Genomic DNA, 22,440 nt, shown 5'->3' with positions numbered 1-22,440 from the left:
TTTTGATTTATTTGTTGATATTTTTGCAATCCTGAATGGCTTAAATTTAGGAAAACACAGTGTCCCTAAACTTACTTATATTTGCCATAGTAAAGTTCAGTGAGGCAGAGTTTAAGTTCTTGAAGAAACTGCAAATTTTCTTGTATAAAGCATTTGCTCAGCTTTCAGCTTTGGAGTAGTGCAGTGAAATTGTATGGTCACTGTACTGTAAATTCATTTATTTTTGCTGGGACTTATGTAAAATATCTGTTTTTTGAACTGAAAAACTGAACAATGCATTGTGGATTACATGTAGTTGAGCAGGATTTTCATATCATTTTAGACACTTCAGTAGATGGGAAACAGCCGATTTGTAGGCAGTCTCCAAATAGATACATCGCTACCATATCTACTTGCAATGTCAAGGTCACAAACTGTTTTCTCAGTCCTAAGAACAGCAACACTGAGGGTGTGTTATCAGGTAATCTAGTATAGGATTTAGTAGTTGTATCCTGAGGCAACTTACAGTGTAGCTTGGTTTCCTAACATAGAAAATATAGCATTCTTCCAGAAAAATAAACTATCTTCTTAATTTGAGTTCTAGAATTGAAATATTTAACTACATAATTATGGTATATTGGTCCCAATGTAGTCTTTTTATTAAGATATAACTAACGGAGCACGGATAGAATATCAGTATATGTTTTATGACCTGAGAATGGTAATATGCAAGTTGAATTTTGGAATGGAGAAGTTATTACTCATTGGAATATGGTTATTAGCACACCTCTATGAAATATTAGACGGGTGAATGTTCATATTTTTAGATTTGCAATATTGACAATGTTCATAGCTGTGAATATAGATGCACAGTTATGTTGGCTTCTTTGGGGTACTCAAATGAAATATGCATACTGCGATATAAATGTATCAACATGATATATGACAGATTTTGAAATTACTCCTGTTGGTTATTATATGGCCTATCAAAAGTATCATGCATGTATAGAACAGTCATAAATTGAGAAAATGTTGGTTTCAGCACTTTCCTAATATACTACTGCACACATAGATTGCATTTTCATTAACATTGGAGTCAAAGTGGCCTATATATTTGTGTTAATGGCAGATATGCGTGAAAAGTAAGCATTAGTGTTGTACATGAATACAGATGTATGACTTTTATAAGCCATTTTGTTGCTGCAAATCATAAAACTTTTGCAGTAGTTTTATTTTGTGGTAGCAGGAAAAAAGAGGCTTTTGCATTGTTTTGAATTCATGGATGAAACAATTCTGTTGTACAGTAGTCATACAAATGAGATATATTCATACCGTAAATAAATTTGTACCAAAAATAAATTTCAAAATTTACAGTGTACAGCTCTCCTCACCAATTTTATGGTTTATGAACAGCTCATCGCCTTGCTATTAAATCATACTGTAGGCTGGTCTTACTGTTTTCCTCAAGGCTATTAATATATAGCTTTATGGATGTATGACAGTCTAAGAACTGGAATAGGTTTCGTGAGACTTGAGTTCAGATTTTGTTCCGATCAAAAGTCTGTTATCTTCAAGATAAGCTGAAGAATGCCAAGGGTATCTGATTACCTTGTGTAAGTGCTTAGGTTTTGAAATTCAAGATCAGCGAAGTACCATTGATGGTTTCAACAGGCAATATGCTACAATGCTTTAGTAACAAAGTACAGTAACTCTACCATCACTTGTGATGTACACCTAAACGAAGACTTGCATGCTCTTTTACGTAGAGCTATTTTATTTCCATGTAATTCGTAGATGAATCATTTAAATCTAACCTATACGGTATAATTGTTACATTCTACTGTACATATATACTCATTTAAGTGTAATACTAATAGGCACCTGAATTCACATGTAGGGCAACACAAAGCCAGCCTGCAGATTTTAACATCACATAGCCACTGCCTTCCTGAATTTAGCATTGGGCATGGCGATACTCCCTCCCCACGTTTTTTTCGCAAAAAAGACGGCACAAAAGTTCAGACGTGATGTAATGCCCAAAGCAGGAGGAAATAAAGAGTTGTCATCTCAACAGGAAGGGACGACTTAAAAACCGTCAGGAAGAGTCAAGAATTCGTTGACACAACAATGTTACTGTCATCTTACCCCTGGCAAGGTCGGGCAAATCCTGATAACATCTTACATATGGCGGACATTGTAGAGCTTCGTCTTCCAAAATTTACCCATCATTTGTACAAGGTTCCAGATAAACTGCAGATAAAGTGACCACCTCTACGTTAGGAACACCTGGCCAGTGTGATGACCACTTTTTGGTGGTTCTTAAGATAATTTTTTCCATTGACAAAAGCATTAAATGATTAAGAACCCTGTCTGTAGTGACACCTGTCCATATATAGACCAGATTTTATCCGTTCCCTGATCAGTCTTCTTGGGGAGGCTTGACTACATGTATATATTTGAAATATTTCTAAGTTGTTAATATGATTGAATAACAGAAATGTGAGAAGGAACTCATGCTGGCCATTGTTTGTTCTATCTTGATTTATTTCCAAAGACCTCCCAAGAGTCACACATGCGTGTAACCTTTGTACATACATACAACAAGAGGAAAGAAGCAACATTTCAAGAACTAAAGATCAAATGTAGTTGTAAGAAAGCAAGAGGAAGTCTTCCTTTACTTTAGATAAGGCTCTCTTATCAGCAGAAATGCAGGGAAGTCTTTACAAAAGTTAAGTTAATTCTGATTACGTCTGCTTTCTTTCCTGTGTAATTAAGAAGCAACATTTCAAGAACTACTATTGTTAAGATCAGATGTAAAGGAAATGGGCAAAAGAAACTCTTTCTTCAGGTAAGGTTCTCTTTTCAGGAAAAATGTGGGGAAGTCTTTTTAAAATTTAACTAGATTTTGATTACGTCTGCTTTTTTTCTGTTTACTAACATATCCCACTTCTGTTTTATTCACACATTCCAAGAAGTAAAGATCAGATGTACAGAAAGAAGGCTAAACATAGGGAAGTAACATGTCAAAAGTTATAAGTTGATTTTCAACATCTGCTTTTTTCTGTGTGTGTGTATTACACATGTAGTATTCTTGGTATTAACCTATAGCACTTCTGTTTTTTTATGTGTTTTGCAGACCGATGAATGCTACGATGATTAGTTCTTCGAGGAGACCTCAGACGTCAGCTATTTGTGTCCGCACAAACTAAACGTAACGCTGGAGTAAAACAAACAAAGATGGGAACGACAGAGCCCATACACGGGGCGCTGGACGATGGGGGGGAGAACACAGTGTTGGTCAGGGTGGCCATACCGGACAGACACATTCAGGTGAGATTCTTATTCATCTCAGGGGTTTTTCTACAAAAATTGAATAAGGGTGAGCACACACAGGGGAGGGAGCGAATTCTATGTATTTATGGAAGAATCAGTTGTTGAGTGAAGGCTGTATGCTGGATATTAAGCTAAAATCTGAATTCTACAAGGGGGCACTGGACTGAAACAAGAGGGCGCAGCGCCCCTCTTTCCTGATTTAGATGAACCCCTGTATCTTATTTATGATTCTTTAAGGTTATCCCTTCAGTTAACTGAGGATCTTATTTCCTTATAAGCCCTTATATGAGGTGAGTTGGGCTAATACTGTTTTTAAACATTAAGCCTGCATACCCTTTTCTGTTATGGCACGGTCACATTCATCGTAGACCGTCGTACAATTTGATGTCGTTGAATTTCGAGCTGATTGTGAGAGAACCAACTGCCAACAAGTATCGTAGACACTAAGATAGCCTTTTGCAAAACAGCATGGCTGAGCTTTGTACGACATACATTTTGTTTGCCTTGAATGCCTAAGGCTCGCTTGCTTGGGCAAGCTATTTTGATTTCTCGTAATTTGTGGGGAAAGTTGTCTTGTATTAGTAAGTTATAATTTACTTAATTCGTAGCGAGCTGACCACATTTCATGTCATGCTTTCCTTTACTTTAGCATAATTCTTTGTGTAGGGAATTCAGGATAAAGTCCTCTTTCCAGTAAAGGATGTGAACAACAAGTGACCAAAAGTTTGACAGATCCCTCACGTCTTTAAATCCTACTTTTACATTGTGCATCATATTCGAATAATGAAAAAACAAGGGTCGCACAAATCCATTTTTGGTCACTCCAAAAAAGCTATTGCTGTCTAGAGAAAAGTGGGCCTAAGAAACACCCATAGGAAACACTGTTGTCCGTTTGCCAGTTCTAGTCTTAAGCAAGGCCCACCAGGAGCCTTTAAGTTAGTAACATTTGCAGAGATGTAGTCTATGATTTGGCAGTAGTTGAGAGAAGTTATAAGAACCCTGCCCTTCTTGTGTCCTGCAGAAGTGCTTCCGTTTCCGGACTGACGACACAGTGTGGGCGGCCAAGCAGATGGTCCTGACACAGTTAGATAGGGTAAGTACGGTTCTCACTGTGCGTAAAAACGTCAACGCTGTATAAGGGTGAGAATGAGTCATTGAGATACTGTAAATGTAGTTACTTTCACTGTGGTTTATTTCTTGCTAGGAAGGATAAAAGAGGTTTTTGCAGTTTTTAGATTCTGTCTAACAATATTCTGTAATATAATATATCATTATATTGGAAATGTGTCTTTCCAGTGTCATGATTTTGTAGTGTAGAGGTTACTACAAAAATAAAACTACAGTGAAGAATGTTTCTAGATTTATAGTAGTAAGACAGCAGTGGTTATGAGCATTTGGTCAAGTGATTAGTTTTACTACGTTTTGAAATCTTGGTGCATGCCAAAAGGATATTTTGATAAAAAGTTAATTCTTAATTTTTCAGAGATGCTTGCTTACATATTGTAACAATATTGGAGACTGGTCACGATAATTTATCTCTTTTATAGAAAGTCAGACAATTTCATGATGATTGATCTGCTGTGGAAACAGGTTCACACCTTGTGAATCCTTAGACACAGTGATTGGTACTCAAGACACCTTAAGTACTGTCATTAAGAAGACAAGGGTCATTAGTGGCAGTAAATCTAGTCATCACCTCCCATCTGTCTACGCTGGCCCTTCATCATCTCAAGTAATGACAGGGTCTCAGAATCTGGACCGAAACGACGCAAGGTCTCACCTAGCTGAAGCAAGGAGTTGTTTTGAACATTTTTTGGGGGAATAAGCTAGTTCAAGGTTTGAAGTGCACATGTGCAGTATGGTGCATTGTGGGTAATATGTCAAAGGTCAAGGCCACTGGCTGGCCATTACTTATGAAGTATTTGGGGCCTTCAACATTGACATATTACCCACACTGCACATGTGCACTTCATACTGTGAAGTGTAAGTTTTTTTGTGGAGACTCAATAGAATCAATGTTCAAGTGTTACACGATGTTACTTGTTTTTCGTCTAAATGTCACAGATGAATGTACAATATACAAATGCAAGTGTTACATGTACTGTCACTATGTCATAATGGATGCCACTATAGAGTTTGAATACATTTTGCAGCAACAACAACAAAAAGAAATTGTAAAAATCCAGCTTTTCAAAGCATGACACATTGGGTACCACTGTCCACGTGCACTCCATTCATATGCCCTAAGCTACCACCCAATCCTAGAAATAGCTCAAAGATTTCAAATTGTTTTTGTTTTGTGTACATGTCCTGTTAATATACAGTCATATGTAGGTACAACTGTATAATGTAGTTCTTGATATAGCAAAGTAATCTCCAAGCAGATATTGGGGTAAAGAATCATGTTTGGACTTTGGAGTGACTGGAGTTCATATACATTGTGTAGTGGCTGTCTGAGAAGAGAAACTTCGTAATATTTTACCTAACATCTGCTTGGAGATTTATAGCACACCCTAACATAGATGTTCATATTTGTTACCTTATTCCCTGCTGTCCTGTTTCTGCTCCCATGGTGCTCCTGTTGTAGAGGGAAATGGTGAGATTGACCTTCATTCTGTCTGCATGTCATAAGCATGCAACTGTCTTTGATTTTTCTCACTAAAAAAAGTACATAGTTTAATGTATTAACGGTTTCAGATGGTTACGATTATTTAGGTTAAAACATAAATGAACAGTTTGAAGTTAAAGTGAAAACGTCTTATTAAGATAGTACTATGGAAGAACAATAACCTGCATGTGTTTCATGATTTGAATTGTGCATGCGCAGTGTGATGCATTGTACAAATGTAGGTAATACAGTGCCAAAAATAATGTGAACACCCCCCCCCCCCACCATACATTTTTTGGTACATCGGCCTTCAAGTTTGACAAGTCATACTACCCACATTCCTTCACACTGCATATGTGACACTTCTTACTGTAAACTAGCTTATAGTGCATGCTGTACTAGGGCTGTCTCCAGGACCTGTCTCATGGCAGGGTTTGATTGTTGGAACAGACAAAAATTTCATCTTTCATCCATCTAGAAAATTGGAACTTTATGACATGAAATTGATGAAGATGTAGTTTATAAGCTTAAAACGACAGATTTAACATTAAAAAAAATCAACATCAGAGGTTCACAAACAATGAGAGACAGGGAATAGAACATTTCAAGCTGTAGACAGCCGTGTGCTATATAATGCCTTGGCACAGTTTTGAGCTATCCCAGTCCTTAATGAGTAGAATTGATGAGGAGGCTATTCCTGTCCTCCCATCCGTTTGTTAAGTCCTTTCCACTGGACAGTAATAGATAATAGATGACCGGCCAGGCCCTGACCTTGGTAGCACCCTGGCCTAATGGACAGGCGTGTATTTCCCATGGACTGACTTAATGGGGTATTATGTCATGTCATCACTGATAAGGATGTATAGATAACCAGTGCTGGGGTCAGGGAAGTGGTTCTTACAGGGCTGGGATTGAAGCACTGCTAAATTGATATTTACGAAATTCCTTTAAATGATTCAGGTACAGGTACATTTTGTGTTCATGTACATGTACAGTGTTTTTAGTATAGGTCCAGACCTGGACCTAAACAATTGTCTTTTTTGAGCAGTAGATTGTCATCTTTGCATGGAGAATCATATATAATTTTCAATCTCAAAGCAAACGTATTCACAAGTTTTGCTAAATTGTAAAAATGTTGTTTTGAGATGGGATTTACCTGACTTTTAACTAAATTTTGTTAAAGCTTGAAAATACATGAAACTTTTGGAAAAGCTCTAGATAAATACTAATTAGCTAAAATACATTTTGTGTACATTGTCATAATTGGATTAAAGGCTAGACCTTATAAAAGGCATAATTGGGTAATGCCAAGATTTTTCTGACAAATGAGTTACACAAATATGACACAAATACTGGCATTGATTTATATTAAGCATTCAGTGATCCGTCAGCATTACATGTATTTGACACATCGAAAACACAACTTTTTGAAACATGGTGTTATATAATTGTAATGCACCAAAATGCAGGATTCTGAACATGATTACCTCACCAATTTCACCACCATTCAGGACATGGTCTGTTTAACTTAATGTTAATGTTCACCCATTCCAGTTGATAGGTAATTCTGGTCCTGATGACATTTAGACATTAAACCCTGCTCTCTTCATGTGTCAAGCTACCAAACATGTGATGTAGGTATTAAAACTCTTTGATTCAATTGAGATTGAACAGTGGGAAGTCTTGATGGCAATATCAACCAATCAGGCATCCAATCCAAGGAAAAAATTAGCTCAGGATTTCCGATATTTCTTCAACTATATATAATCATAAAGGCCAACTTACAGTTCTCTGAAGTTACTTCAAGAAATATTGTCAGCAAACAAAGAAATATGCAGTGAAGTATAGTTCTATCTTAGGCCACACCAATTTAATTTCTTGGTTAACAGATTTTTATTAAAACAGAAGGCCGGGGTGTGCACCAAAGTATAAACTTTCCTCTGAGATTCTGTTTTCATGTTGATTTTCCAATCTAGCATCTTTTTTAAATTCCGTTATTAAACCAAGAAATTAAAATGGTGTGGCCTTATGGAGGTACGTTTGTAAATGATACACAACTTTGTGTACAGGTGTAGCAGGCCAGTATATACCCCTGGTAAGAATGTACCTGGGTACGTTCTGGCCAGTGGTATATTTTTGCCTGCTACACCCGCATAACAAGAACTTGAGAGGAAGCCTTTTCTATGATTATTTCATTTAAAAAAAATTTTTTCTTCTATTTTGCCCTTGTCTATCACCTTTCTTTATGTTTTGATAAAGTAATGTCAGCCTTAATCCCCCTTTTATGCATCAGGGCTACATAAGGCCCTGTTAAACACCTTTATTAGAGGTTGTCATGGAATGTTCATCAATTTTTTAGTACCCATACAGACACCTATTCATCAGTTACTGTAGGGTTTCCGTTAATTTTGGAGCCATGACATTTAAACCCAGGTGGAAATCCCCTAAAGAAGAAAATGTCAAAATCTTTGTCAACAGGCATTTATGAGAAGCAAATAGTAAGCTATGATTTCCCTCAAAGTTGCCCAATTTTGACAAGGGATAGCGTGACACCACCATTGGCCGTAAGAAAAGAATTACCTGCATGAAAGACAAATCAATAAAAAAATAAAATGACCTTAAAAGATTTATGTCGTTCCTGAAATAGAAAGAGCTTTCCACTAAAATAAGTTATGCAAAAATCTGAATTTTATAACAGTTAAACTTTACAGTTTTTGCTGATGATGTTTGTTGCTGTCATTAATTCATAGAGTAACCCAGAATATTTATATTTGTATGAAGGGTCCCTTCATCAATGATTACAACATAGAAAAAAAAGATGCTATATAATTGTAATGCACCAATTGTCATCATTTCTCCTCCTTATTTAGGGATATACTGTTATATTCACAAAGTTCACAGGTATACACGCTTGTTTCAAACAGTGTGTTAGGTGACCTCGTTTACATTCTTCCCAGCAATATTGTATAAATTTTGGAAACATACAGCTGAGAAACTGTTTGTACAGCAATAAAGATTTTACCTTGTTTTTATTAGAAAATAACATGGGCCAAGTTTTAGAATTCAGCTGCTATTTCTTGCATTTCTTGACACATAAACAAGTGATGCATTTTTGTGTTAATTCAAAGTGAACCCTTTTTACCCAAACCTTTACATACAAATCCTAGCCTTTCTACCCGCTGCAAACAATAGATGGAACAGATTAGCATAATACAGCACTGGTCTTATGAAAAATTGTCTTTTTCAAAAGACATCGTAAATGATTTTATTATGGGTTCATATTTTCTGCTGTTTGTTCCAACAGGCCCTCCATGATGGCGTGAACTACGGGTTCTTCCTGCCTCCGGAGAACGGGCGCGCCGGGAAGTTTCTGGACGAGGGACGACTGTTCGACGAGTATCCGCTAAAGGGACCCATAGGGTACTTAGAGGTAGGTGACAGGTCCAAGATTTGTTTACAACCCCCACAATACCATTCTTACATAACTCCACGTGCTCCAATATACATGTAGTACATGTACATGTACTATATTGTATGATGAGTAGCACCTAGAAAGCCACATACAACATTAGTAGACATCAAACAGTCAGTGATCTTAGGTTGAAATTTTTGATTGCCAGAAAGTCACTGAATTTCAAAATATTTTTTACCCTAAAATCTACCCTGTTACAACATCTGCCAATCTCTAAGAATTGTTGAGTGATGAAGAGAACATTGTCAATATTGCTACCGACAATGTGCTTAATTGCAGAATCTGTATCAGAATGTATTTTCTCATATAAAGTTACCTTACAATCCCAACTCAGTCACTTTTCATCATTAGTTGTATTTAACTCTAGCTGCCTACTTCTGTTGTCTTTAAGTTCAATAAGGTAAATAGTCTTGTCAATAGTAAGGATGTGAAATATGCTTATACAGCAAAATTCCGCAAATCCTAACAATACACATGCTGTGGTTGCAAGAATTCTGTAGCTCAATTCTCCCTACCACCACACCCCTCTAGTTCAAGTACAAGCGGCGGGTGTACATGGCCATCGACCTTGACGAGAAGGGCCTTCAGAGGCTGCACACGCGCGCAAACCTGCGCCGCTTTCTGGAGCACGTCCGCTGTCGGGCGCTGGACAAAGTCTTCCGCTTGCTGAAAAAAGGGCTGGACCCAAACTTTCACGATCCGGAGAAGGGAGGTGAGTTTTGGGGGGACACAGGCCTGGTAAACTAGAAACTGAAAATGCTGAAATGTTCGCTGTGTTTTCAAACATGTTTTGTCATCAATTACATTGTATGTTACTACCGTTGTTTCAGCCACTAACTCAAAGATACAGTAAACTCTTGATTTTCACTATGCCACAAAATTTAAGTGTCACAACATTTAACGAATACATTTACATGCTTTGAAATTTACAGCTTCTCTGAGAAGATTGCAGGATCAGTTACAACTCTCTGTAGCAATGGTAGAATAAATTGTTTGCAATTTGTCAAAGGATAGATCACATGAGTTCAGAAAACTTGGGGCTCACTTTTTACTGTAAATCTTGAAATGTTTTGTCACTTTTTACTGTAAATCTTGAGATGATTTGTCACTTTTTACTGTAAATCTTGAGATGATTTGTCACTTTTTAATGTTTTGTCCCTTTCTACTGCAAGTCTTGAAATGTTTTGTCACTTTTTACTGTAGATCTTGAAATGTTGTGGTAGTTACACTTTCATCGTATTCGTATTGACTTCTACACCGCAAATTCATGACACAGGGAATATGACATTGTGTTTCAACTAGGAACTTAAACACTGGAAAAACCTCCTTTCCCTTCTCCCTGCAAAGATAACTGAATTTACAGTATGAAATCTTCTCTCCCATCTTCTCAGAAACTCCTCTGACGACGGCGGCCATGTTGGAGGGGAGTACAGACATGATCGTGACCTTGGTGGAGGGCGGGGCGCACAAGGACTTCAGAGCCAAGGACGGCATGACGCCCCTCCACAGGGCCGCTCGCAAGGGCAACTACAGGGCTCTCAAGGTCAGACATGCCTCAGATTTCAGGAAGATACTCTTAAAGATGACGGAAATATTTTGCAACATTTTAAGACCTTTTATTACCTCCATGAAAAATGGGGGTATTGTTTTTTGGTGTGTCTGTTTGTGTATTCGAGATATTTTTGGTCAGCAAAACTTTTAATAGAACCTCTGGATGGATTGTGAGCATTTTGTATGTGGGTAGGTCTTGGGAAGCCAAAGGTCAAGGTCAATTTTGGGCCTCCTGGCACCTTGCCTTGGTACTACAGCAGAACCAAACTTATGCACAAGAGCTATCTTCAATCTAAAAGTTGGGACCATAGCTTGTCCAGAACACAAGATAGAAATGCCAATGTTCCTACTGCAATTCCAAAAGAAGCTGCCAGGGGGCCCAAAATATAATGATTTCTCCGATAAGCCTAGACCTAGCCACATACCAAGTTTCATTGCATCCATATATTCTTGAGTTATAGTGCTAAACCACAAACAAACAGACACAGCTACAAATGCTATGGAAAGCATATTCCTTCTTGGCAAAGGTTACAATTTCTTAGTATCTAAGGAGGTCTATGAAGTTTTCTCATCCATCCTATCTTCACTTTCCAGTCCTTATTGGAGCTGGGGTCGTCGCCGGACTTTAAGGATGCCCGTAACCTGACCAGCCTGTACCATTGCTGCATGGTGGGGGGGAACCCCACGTGCTGTGAGGTCCTGTTACATAACCACGCCGACCCACATGTAACAGATGAACAGGGCTGGCAACCTATGCACCAGGTATGTTATACTTCACATTTCAGAATTGAAATCTTATTGTATAATAAAAGGTAAAGGTAGTCCCGGAGCCTTTTTTGATTTTTGAGGCCTGTAGGGGCAGTGGGTTGTTATCCACTGTGTCTAGGGCACTCCTTCCACCATCTTTTACCACCCCAACCAAAGTCAGGTACCCATTTTTACACCCGGGTGGAGTGAGGAAAAAACCCAGGACCTCTTGGGGCCAAACACCCTAACCGTTAACACAACGCCTCAATGATATGATGAGTCTATATCCCCCCTCATCACGGTTCATGACTTGAATAGATATTTTTACCCATGCAGCATCCTTGATCTAAGTACTGTATCATTCTGTTGTGCTCAAAATATTGGCAAGGTGTTCCAAATTTTTTCCAGAAAATCCCAGATGTACACAGAGAATATGGGCATTTTTGTTGTGTAACCAAATGTGTGCTTTTTCTAGCTTTCATTTGGAGGCCTATATATAGTCAAACCCACTCAAAACAGTTCCAAGAAAATCTTCAATATTGATACTGTTTTCTGCGTACTGATACATGTATTTGAAGTACAGACCATTTGTGAAGTTTTGAAATGATCTGTAGAAAGATCCTGTTACATGCCAGTATGTGATTTGTCTCCTTGTTGACTGAAAACATACAATCCTGATACTGTACATGTATATGTACATATCCGCTATTGGGCTGGGACCAGGGGTGATGCAAAATATACCATTCATGTTTTATTGTAAATGTAGAAATGTTTGCAGTGGTTTTTTGTTTGCAGCTTTCGCGTTAAGCTCTTCGCCGCAAATTTAAGACCCCCGCGAAATATTTTGCCCTCCTACTATTGTTTCAAACGTACTTAAAACCACTGCGAACACTTCATTTTCTCCCCACTGCGAAATTAAAACCATGTGAACTTAAATGCATTATTTTACAGTATTTTTATGTCGTATCCACTCCAGAAAACATACATGTACATTTCAATGCGAAATGCACCAGAAGTTTAGAAAATTTGTTACCCCCGAACAAAAACTTTAATTCCAAAGTCAAATTTGTTATTTCAAATTTTTGGCAGCGATGCATGTGAAGCCTGTTGGAATCATTCTGCGGAGTTGTGTGCGATGAAGTACTGTAGGATACAAAATGGAACTGAACACCCCTATCAAATGTTATCACGGCCCAGGTATGACATAAAGAGAAATATGATTTAGATCAAGATATGACTTATTGTTATCACCAACTGCAAACGTAATTGAGCAGGGGAAAAAATCACCCTGAATTGATCAGCTATTTCGATCATTATTGAACTGTTTACAGATTTTGTTGACATGTTTACTTAGTTAAGTTAAAATCCTCCCACACCATAAGGTGTATAGGGCAGTGCCCATCCCCGTTTCATAGCCCTGGGCCACACTGTGGTGCAATCACTGCAGCAGGGGGCTAGTCCACTGGCAGAGGAGTGTGTTAAACTTCCATACTGTTTCAGAAGTATTACCATTTTTATAAAGTCTTTGGTATGACTCAATGCGCCTCTTGTCCAGAGGTGTCCTACCCGGGGCTTGAACCCGGACCTTCTGGTCCAAGTAATTTGAACCAGATGTGGCTAGTAACAGAAGCGCAGACCACTACACCACAGGGACACCCCCACACATGTTTACTCAGCCTGTTTGTTTTGTTCCTTCCCCAGGCTTGTCGTCACGGCCACGTGCAGCACCTGGAACACCTGTTGTTCTACGGAGCAGACCACACCGCACAGAACGCCTCCGGGAACACGCCGCTACACATCTGTGCACTGTACAACCAGGTACAACAGATTCGCTAATGCCACAGCAATTTCTCTTTCAATTTTCTTACACCTCTGAACGATCTCTCTCCCAGAAACTGCTGTGCTGTAAATTCTGGTGATTTTATTTTTAGGTAGATAGGAAAGAAAAGTTGGCTTTAGAGTGTTTCGCAGAGGTTTTATATCGAGGTAGAACGTGAAAAGGGGTTTTGGCAGTGCTCAAGTTTGAAACTATTCTGTATTGCGATAGAACTACATTGGAGATGTATATCTGCAGTACCTGACTTTGCGCTGGATATACCACCACGACAATAAAACCACCGCGAATATTCAAGATTTACAGTGACAAACTTTCCTCTCTATCTCATCTTGTTGATACACAAGCATTTTTCTTCATATCTGATAACCAACAAATTGAATTAACTTTGCCAAACAGTTATTCAAAACTGTGATTTAATTTGACAATTTTTTGAGTGTTTGAAATGGCTGCTGTATCACTTGAGGATGTATTGCATTGTCATTTTCATTGGTGCTACAGGCACACTTTAGCAGTGCCCCCTGGCAGCTGTACAGTTTACTGCAGATTTCTCCCACTTGCCATTTTGATGATAGTACATTGTATACATTATACATGTACCTAGTTAGTAGAAGTGCACATAAATGTGTTTTTGATGCATAAAGACCTATACCATGTACAGAATAGATACAGAAGGATTTTTGTTGCTGGTGGGGTATCTCTTATTTGAAATCTTAAGTTGAATGTCTGAATTTGTCTTGTTTGACAGGAACCTTGTACTCGAGTGCTGTTGTTTAGAGGGGCCAGAAGAGACGTTAAGAACTACTCCAACCAAACACCATTCCAGGTGAGGTTTCCTTCTTATGTTTCCATAGACCACTAAAAGTAAGATTAAATAAGTTACTTAGAGGTTAGAAAAAGCATAAAAGGGAAAAACACAGGGTACGATAATACTAACTAACTTGATTTGTTGAAGGCATTGACTACAAATGTTTGATCATACCTGGGTGATATGCTATATAATAATATTGTTTTGATTTGTTTTGTTTGTAGGTTGCTGCAGTAGCAGGTAACTTTGACCTTGGAGAAATCATCAAAAAACATGAAAGTCAGGATGTTGGTGAGTATGGCAGAACATCCCTAGTTTGATACCTGATTAAGTCATAAACAGAAGACAAAGCTATAAGTTGAGGTTTATTCATTTGAAAAGTTTGTGTGTGTGCATTCTTCAATCACTTAAGAAGACTAAGAGAATGTCAAAAACTAAGATAAAGATTGCCCTTCAGAGGGCAGAAGTGTATGTAGCATAGAGCAATCATTTCCTCTTTTGTTGTGTTTTATAAAGTTTGAATCATTCCAGTGTGTTGCCTGTGTTGCTGTGACCAGCAGAGATAGAATGTATTGTAATTAAAACAGCTATAACATCACTATCTTGTCTAAGTATCCATTCGTTTGTACTGACAAAATGTCAGCTAGAAAATACATGTAGATGTTGTGTTTTCACGTTTTGTTTTGTTTTGTTTTATGAAACCAACCATGTCTTACATGCATGTACATGTATTTAATGAAGTGATAACACATCACACATCAGGTTCTCCACCTCTTAATATGTAAACATGAAGCCATACCTGCACCTGTACACAGAAAGAAGCACTTCAAATTTGACACATGGTGGTTGGATTACCATTTGCTGCAGTACCACTTCAAACAAAATGGTGGCGCTGCTGTACACATATCTATCTTTGCAGCAGTTTGTCAGATTCAAAACAAGACCAACATGTTGTGTGGAATACCATGAAATTTGACTATCAAAGGCTGTAATTGCCATTCATGATTTGTTCTGCTGTTTCATCTCAAAATCTACATTTTCCTTCCCTTCCCCCAGACGTAAATATGCTGCCGTCATCCCCTGTAGAAGGTATGAGGAAAAAAAGAACTGTGTAAAATTTCAAAAAGGGGCCATTTTGGTGTCTGACCAAAACGTAACAATTAATGTTACTAATACACATGATTCCCACCATAATGATATTAACCTTTAACACTCCAATGGAACCATATGACACCAGATTGCTGCATTGGTTACCACGGAACTTGGAGTGCTAAAGGTTAATAAAACCACCACCACAATCATTAATAATGCTAACATTTCATTTTTCATATTTACAGGCCAAAACCTAACCTCGTTTTACAGCAATCTAACCTTGTGAACTCATCGTAACAAAGAGAAGTTGTCAGAAAAATTGTTTTTGTTATATCATTCTATGTTTGATATTGTCTGTCTTTTTTTGTACATCTAGTACAATTCAGGGAGACGCCAAAGTACAACAATAGGCGGCGGGCGTCCGTAGCGCTATCGAAACACCTGGGAATTCTTCACCGCACGAGAAGTTGCGGGAACCTGGACCTCTCGAACCTGCGTTCCCTCTCCCCCTCCCCCTCCATGACCAGTCTTCAGAGCCTGGGAACTCTCTCCTTACACTCCTCACTGAACATGGCACCACATTCCCAACACCATCACTCGAATGGTACCCCCGCCATGTCTGTTTCATCCACCAATTCGTCGCCGGCAAATTCGCAGCCGTCTACCCCGACACCCGGGAGCCCCGTCACTAACAGGAGTGCAACTCTGAACAGGTTGATAAAATTCATTCAATTTGCTATTTACATATACTTATCAACTTGGCAAGGGGGTCTTGTGGTTAGGGTTGTCGACTTACTTGTAAAGGTTCTGGGTCCAATCCCAAACATAAAATTGATTTCTAGTGTAATAGTTTAACATTTAATGATTTGAACTCTTGTGGCAACCTCTGTGAATCTGCTATGTTCATTGGAAAGAATGGATTTGACAATCTGTAGTATTCTTGCAGAATCCAACAAAACTTATGAGAAAATTTATCTTCAAATCACACGTGTCTTATCGAGTTTTGTAGCATTTTTTCAGCAAACTTGTGGACAAGCTTTATCAAGTGCTTTTAATTTATCAAGTGCTTTTAAATTAAAACTCATGCTTTCACTTTGTGCTCTTGAATCCTGTTTCCACGGATGATATGATTTCTCTCTTACGTACCTTTAGCACCAATATTAACTCTCCAAAACTGAAGTGATGGTTCAAAACGATGCTAAATAGTGTCTTTTTGGAAGCATGCACATGTATAGACACACGATAGTGGCGTCGCGGTGGCGCAGTGGCAGGGTGTTTGGCCCCAGAACCCAGAGATACTGAGTTCGAATCCGGGGTTCCCTGATTTGTCCCGTTGACGTTGTGCCCTTAGGAAAGGCACTTTACACGAATTTCCTCACTTCACTCAGGTGTAAATGAGTACCTAGCTTCGGTTAGGGACGTCCCTCGGATAGGACGTTAAATGGAGGTCCCGTGTTTGAGGAGAGCCACACCTTGAGCACGTTAAAGAACCCATCGCACTTATCGAAAAGAGTAGGGGTCCTTCCCAGTGTGCGTGGTTCAAAACCTACAGTCCTATGGCCGCACATGGGGCAATGGTTGTATTGAGGTCACCTGCGCGCCTGAACGGCAGTCGCTACAGACCCTTGCGATCTAGCTCCGCCAATGTGCGCTCCTCGCAATTCAGCCCCTGGCTGCGAAGAGAGAGTATTCGGCCTACCCAATAATAAAATAAGAAACAATCATGTACTTCATGGACACATATACAGGAGAGGACACTTAAAATGCAAAGACACATGTCCATGGGGCATAAGTGGTAAACGGTCGTGCTGCTTTGCCACATGGATCAAATTCCGTGGGCGGCGGTTCAATTCCAGGGTCAGGTGTAAGCCATAGCAAAGCCGCATTGCACTACCACTAGCTCCTTGAAAAAGCATCTGAAGCTTTGCCTCTATTGAGGATGACTGGTTTACTTCCCTCTGGGGTTAGGTAAGGATAAGGATAAGTATAAGGTCGAGGATACTGAAAAGTGGCTTTTGGAAGCATGCACATGCACCTTTTGTAGAGACACATGTGTACACAAGAGGATACTTAAAATCCAATGATGAAGTATAAAAGTGAACAAGTATACTTTATTGGCTCTTCCCATATGTAAACGCTTCCTCCCTGCTACATCTTTAGAGAGGACCTTGAGAATGTGAAGAGGAGGATGTACACGGCCCTGCCTGGGAGACAGTTTGTGGCCGTGAAGAAGTATGTTCCACGAGAGGTAGGGGAGCTGGCGCTAGCGAAAGGCGACAAAGTCACAGGTAGGGAAAAGTGATCTTTACGACACAAACAAGAGCTCGAAAATCTCATACCTCCGTGAGTTTAATTGTAGTTAATTGAGGACGCAAAATGAGGTTTCAATTAACCTTACATGGGTCCGTTGATCACTTCCTGTCACTCTATGGTAAATATGACAAGTATAAAGGAAAATATATAACTGCGAAAATACAAACAGACCGATCAAAAACAATCCTCCCCTTGAAGTAGTAGGCTAGTCTATTGACCCCATGACCTGGAATGTCTGTCAGTTGTCACCACAAGCTTTAAGGCTGATAAAGTACATTTTGTACTAATTCTGGCAACTCTGAACTTCATTTCCCAGACTGGCAAGTCTGACATTGTTATGTCTGGTTGTTTCAATTTTTGCAATTCTACATTTTCCATATGGACAATGGATACATGTTTTAATTCATTTATTAATTTTTTTATTTTATTTTATTCAAATTGCAACAGGCAATACATGACCACCCAGGCAGCAGTAGCTGATTTTGGGCGTCTAACACAGCACATACAATTACAATATTGAAATCTACGCATATATACAATATTTTATCAAAACCTTATTTGCATAATTAAGAAACTACAATGAAGCAAGACATCTGAGATACTCATGTATGTCACGGAGGTATGAGATCTCCGAACTCTTGTCCTGACATGTTATTTGTGGGCAGTTGATTGACAGGTGGTCCCAGTTCCAGAATGTGAGACCAGGTTCAGGTGTCACCTTTAAATATGGGGGTTAATTCAGACCACACAGCCCACCTCAGGTTGTTGTGGGGTTCATCTGGGGAACATCTGGTGGTTTTACCTGATCCTATCTCATTCAGACACCCTATACTTCCCATTAGGTCAAATTGTTGATAAAAGATAATGATATACATGTACAGGGCTTTGGTTTGTAGGGAGGGCAAAAGTGTTTTTATCAAATGGATCTACAGTTACTGTAAATTCAATCAAATTTGTAAGAACTTAATTTCTCGATAGGAAGACAGATGAGGCATTTGTAAATGTAAAAGTACTGTATGAAATATAAAATTATAATTAGTAATTAAGTAAGTAAAATGGTTTGGTTATAAGCTTATCAACATTGCATCAAAACATCCTAAAGATATACTGTAGATCACTTTAATATGGCGGCAGGAAAATATAGCGGTTGGGGGAAAATAGAATAGGTCACGGCACTTAATTTTAACGGTGGAAACAAACATTACTCTCTCAAATATTAGCTAGTAGTAGTGATCAAATATTAGCGATGATGAAATTTTAGTGTTTGACTAATGAGCTAGAATTAAGTTACAGTTAACAAATCAAGAATTACAGTAACTGATTTGCATAAAGCAAATTCTATTATGTGTATTTCCATAGTTTGGAGTTGAAATTTGGCCCAAAAATTGCAGCAAAAATGGCATTTCAGGGGGTAAGATTATTAGATTTTCATATACAGTACATGTAGCCCAGGAGCACCTTAGATTTCTTTGTGGTTTGCTATTTATACTTTCCACACAGCGATACACTGTGACCCATTACAGACGAGTTTGGCAAGAATGTTAAAATGACCAGAAAAGTTATGAATTACACCATGCTTTGTAGCTACTCAAGATTATATAAAATGTATTAAATGGTTTTGACTTTTTTTTTAATTCTTGTTTTTCCTCCAGTTCTGGGGATCGGTGAGCAGGGCTTCTGGGAAGGACGTGTAGGATCCAACGAAGGCTGGTTTCCTTCCGAGTGTGTGGAGGAGGTGTCCAACAAACCCACCACAGGTCAGTTCCACAGGGTAGAGTACTGGGACCACTCCTGGGTCTGCAGATCTCACAGCCAAACTAGACATGCAACATAGAAGTTATAGATTTAAATAAGATATGAATCATACATATGTCAGGGTGGAGATTGCAATCTTGAAGAATCGCCAATTCGACCGGTAGAGACCAGAATGGAGTCTGTAAATTAAAGATATTCCCTGAAAACACAGTCAGAACTTCTCAACATCGTTTCATGTCACTCTAGATTAACGGATTGACACGAAATTTTAGGGTTTATAAAGGGAAGACCACCGTAACATATTCCTAGCATCCTGGTCATTGTTTTGTAAGGTTATGAATGAAAAAAAAAAGACTTTCGAAAAAGGGCCATTTTCAACATGCAACATACCTGAAAGAGATTTATCAGATTCTGTACTTTTGGACAACTTTTGAAGTTCTTTTGGCAAAATGTTCGTCACAGAGATATATCTGCTGTAAGTTGATCTTAGACAAGTAATTTTAGGCCCTTTGACTCACAAAGATTCATGTGCTGTTGCTCTTAAGTACTTTTGGACCATTTGAAGTCATTTTGGCAAAGGCATTCCCTCCACGATCAAAGAAGTCAGAAGAAAAATGAGTCTCTCCCATGCAACATCCTTAAATCCCTTCCTGAAGTATTCAACATGCTCCTTGGCAAGACTCCAGTTAAAAGCAGCCATATGTTACAAAACTAAATGTCCTCTTCAATTCAAAGAACAGATTGGGTTTTCAAGTTGGTGATAACTGGTAAATGTAATGTGTACTTTCTTCTATCAAAATGCCTAAAAGGCATACTTTAGGCTGTCTACAAGATATGATATATAGATTACATGTATGCAATGCTGAATATGTTTACACCTTATTTTTGTGATGATTTTTCACATGTGATATACTGATGACTATGATCCAGTCTTGAAATCTACATTGACCAAATTTCTCTGTACTCTTTCCCTTACAACTTCTTCTTATCACATATTTACGAATCTGTCTGGAGGTACATGTACTTGATAACTTGCACATTCAGTCTTTGGTATTGGGTCACGTCTAGCTCTGTCTTAAACCACTTTCTTAGATCACTTCTTGATGGGTTGGAAAATAGCGATAATTTGCATGCATGGCAATACGGGACGCGGTTAGATATTCTCTTAGTTGCTGAATTTTTCATAGCTTTCTCTGGTAATACATTGTATTACACGAACTTGAACAACATAAAACCACGATGGTCTTCAAGTTTAACAATACCACACAACCAGGCATGAATGCATGGACTTCTCTTTTTCCTTTCCACGCTGAGTCTACCACCCAATAATTCTAACCCAATTTTCCCAAGCATGAAATTCTAATGACTGTTTAACCATTTGAATTCACTAATCACTAAATTGTGAATCGTTGTTCTTCAATAAAGGAAGACAAGACAACTTTGATGCATCTTGAAACAAAAATTAGTAAAATATAGTAACAGTCTTTTGTGGAATTTGTGCTATACCGTATTTGCCCCAACTAGAAGCCAACCATGTTCTTTTTAACCACACATTTAAATCATGTCGAGGGGTTACCTCCATTGTCTAAACCGAAAATCAAGATCTCTGTCATTATCCGTACATTATTAGTCTGACAAGTCTTGACAGTGACTTTTATTCAATGATTTTGATAACTGTCATCTATTTGGACTTTGGTACAAATGTAATCTGAAGTTTACAATGGAGGTCTGACATGTAAGAGAGGAATGTGGTAGCCTGGAATCCATCCTATTTTTGTTCCAGTTTAATTTGCTCCTCTAAAAACATCCCCACAGAATAGTCTTGCACCTGTTTATAGACGATCGTTGGACATTTGAATGTTCACCTGAAATATGAGGAAGAGATGTGATTGGCCCACACTACCGTCTGTGACGGAAAAGTGATAGGGATCAAACAGGTATTTGAAAGTTCGATCCCTTTATCACTGCTTTTGAGAAATATTTGATACCAAAAACTATGATTTAGGGCCAAACATTACAATGTAAATAGAGACAGTTACTAGACTATTCTGTGAAGGGAAGCGATCAGAGGAGCAAACTGGAGCTAGAAAAGGATGGATTCCAGGCTAGGAACATGGCTGACGTAACATGCTTGCCCCAGAGCTCGAGCTAACTATCCTCTCCCACCCTAACTCTGACATGCTGTTTTCTTTTCCCACTGCTGCTACTACAGTGAGGAAAGTCAAACGGAGAGCAGGTAAGCTTTAAAACACTAAATCTTAACCAAAACTCACAACAACAACAACAGCAGCACTGGCCATGCCATCAACTCTGGAGCTAATGCTATAGATGGTTACACTCGCTTTCCACTAGAGGTCACGACCACTGAGTAACTAATCATTTGACAGGTCGCTTTTGAGTAACCAATCATTTGACAGGTCGCTTTTGGGTAACCAATCATTTGACAGGTCGCTTTTGGGTAACCAATCATTTGACAGGTCGCTTTTGGGTAACCAATCATTTGACAGGTCGCTTTTGGGTAACCAATCATTTGACAGGTCGCTTTTGGGTAACCAATCATTTGACAGGTCGCTTTTGGGTAACCATCATTTGACAGGTCGCTCAACGAATTTCATAGATAGAGAAGAAATCTTTTTAACTTTGTAATATTGTTTTGTTGTCTTTTAAATCATACTTTTACATTGTGCAATCATATTCCAATGATAAAATCAAGGATCGCACAAATCCAATTCTGGTCGCTCAATGGTCACCTAACAGTCGCTGTCTAGTGGAAAGGGGGGGCTTAAACAATATCAAGCTTTAATGTACTGTATTTTTGTTTGATATAATGATGGTGCTTACTTTGCATCTACTTTAGGTTGTATATCCCTCCTAATTCTGCAATTCTATACTTGCAATTTAAAAATAGTGGAAAACCAGGTACCATTATTTAGATGGTGATCTACCAT

General features: G+C 38.6%; 1 protein-coding gene across 10 annotated transcripts in view; it reads left to right on the top strand.

Annotated features, from left to right (window-relative positions):
* LOC136422086 (SH3 and multiple ankyrin repeat domains protein 3-like) overlaps positions 1–22,440 on the top strand; it is a 105,577-nt gene that overhangs the window by 28,680 nt on the left and 54,457 nt on the right. For 7 of the 10 annotated variants that reach the window (XM_066409733.1, XM_066409730.1, XM_066409729.1 and 4 more), the window contains 14 exons: positions 3,116–3,309; positions 4,334–4,405; positions 9,225–9,350; positions 9,924–10,104; positions 10,784–10,935; positions 11,538–11,705; positions 13,392–13,508; positions 14,273–14,350; positions 14,557–14,623; positions 15,389–15,421; positions 15,801–16,137; positions 17,585–17,712; positions 19,390–19,494; positions 21,705–21,728. In XM_066409733.1, coding sequence (XP_066265830.1) covers positions 3,217–3,309; positions 4,334–4,405; positions 9,225–9,350; positions 9,924–10,104; positions 10,784–10,935; positions 11,538–11,705; positions 13,392–13,508; positions 14,273–14,350; positions 14,557–14,623; positions 15,389–15,421; positions 15,801–16,137; positions 17,585–17,712; positions 19,390–19,494; positions 21,705–21,728 — 1,681 coding nt within the window. In that variant the 5' untranslated portion in view covers positions 3,116–3,216. The remainder of the gene's footprint in view (positions 1–3,115; positions 3,310–4,333; positions 4,406–9,224; positions 9,351–9,923; positions 10,105–10,783; positions 10,936–11,537; positions 11,706–13,391; positions 13,509–14,272; positions 14,351–14,556; positions 14,624–15,388; positions 15,422–15,800; positions 16,138–17,584; positions 17,713–19,389; positions 19,495–21,704; positions 21,729–22,440) is intronic. The other 3 variants (XM_066409731.1, XM_066409735.1, XM_066409732.1) reach the window with 2 other exon arrangements.

The sequence above is a fragment of the Branchiostoma lanceolatum genome, chromosome 16 (genome assembly GCF_035083965.1).
Source record: "Branchiostoma lanceolatum isolate klBraLanc5 chromosome 16, klBraLanc5.hap2, whole genome shotgun sequence".
Lineage (NCBI taxonomy): Eukaryota > Metazoa > Chordata > Leptocardii > Amphioxiformes > Branchiostomatidae > Branchiostoma > Branchiostoma lanceolatum.
The sequence above is the reverse complement of the archived record's forward strand: the minus strand, read 5'-3'. Positions and strand labels throughout refer to the sequence as shown.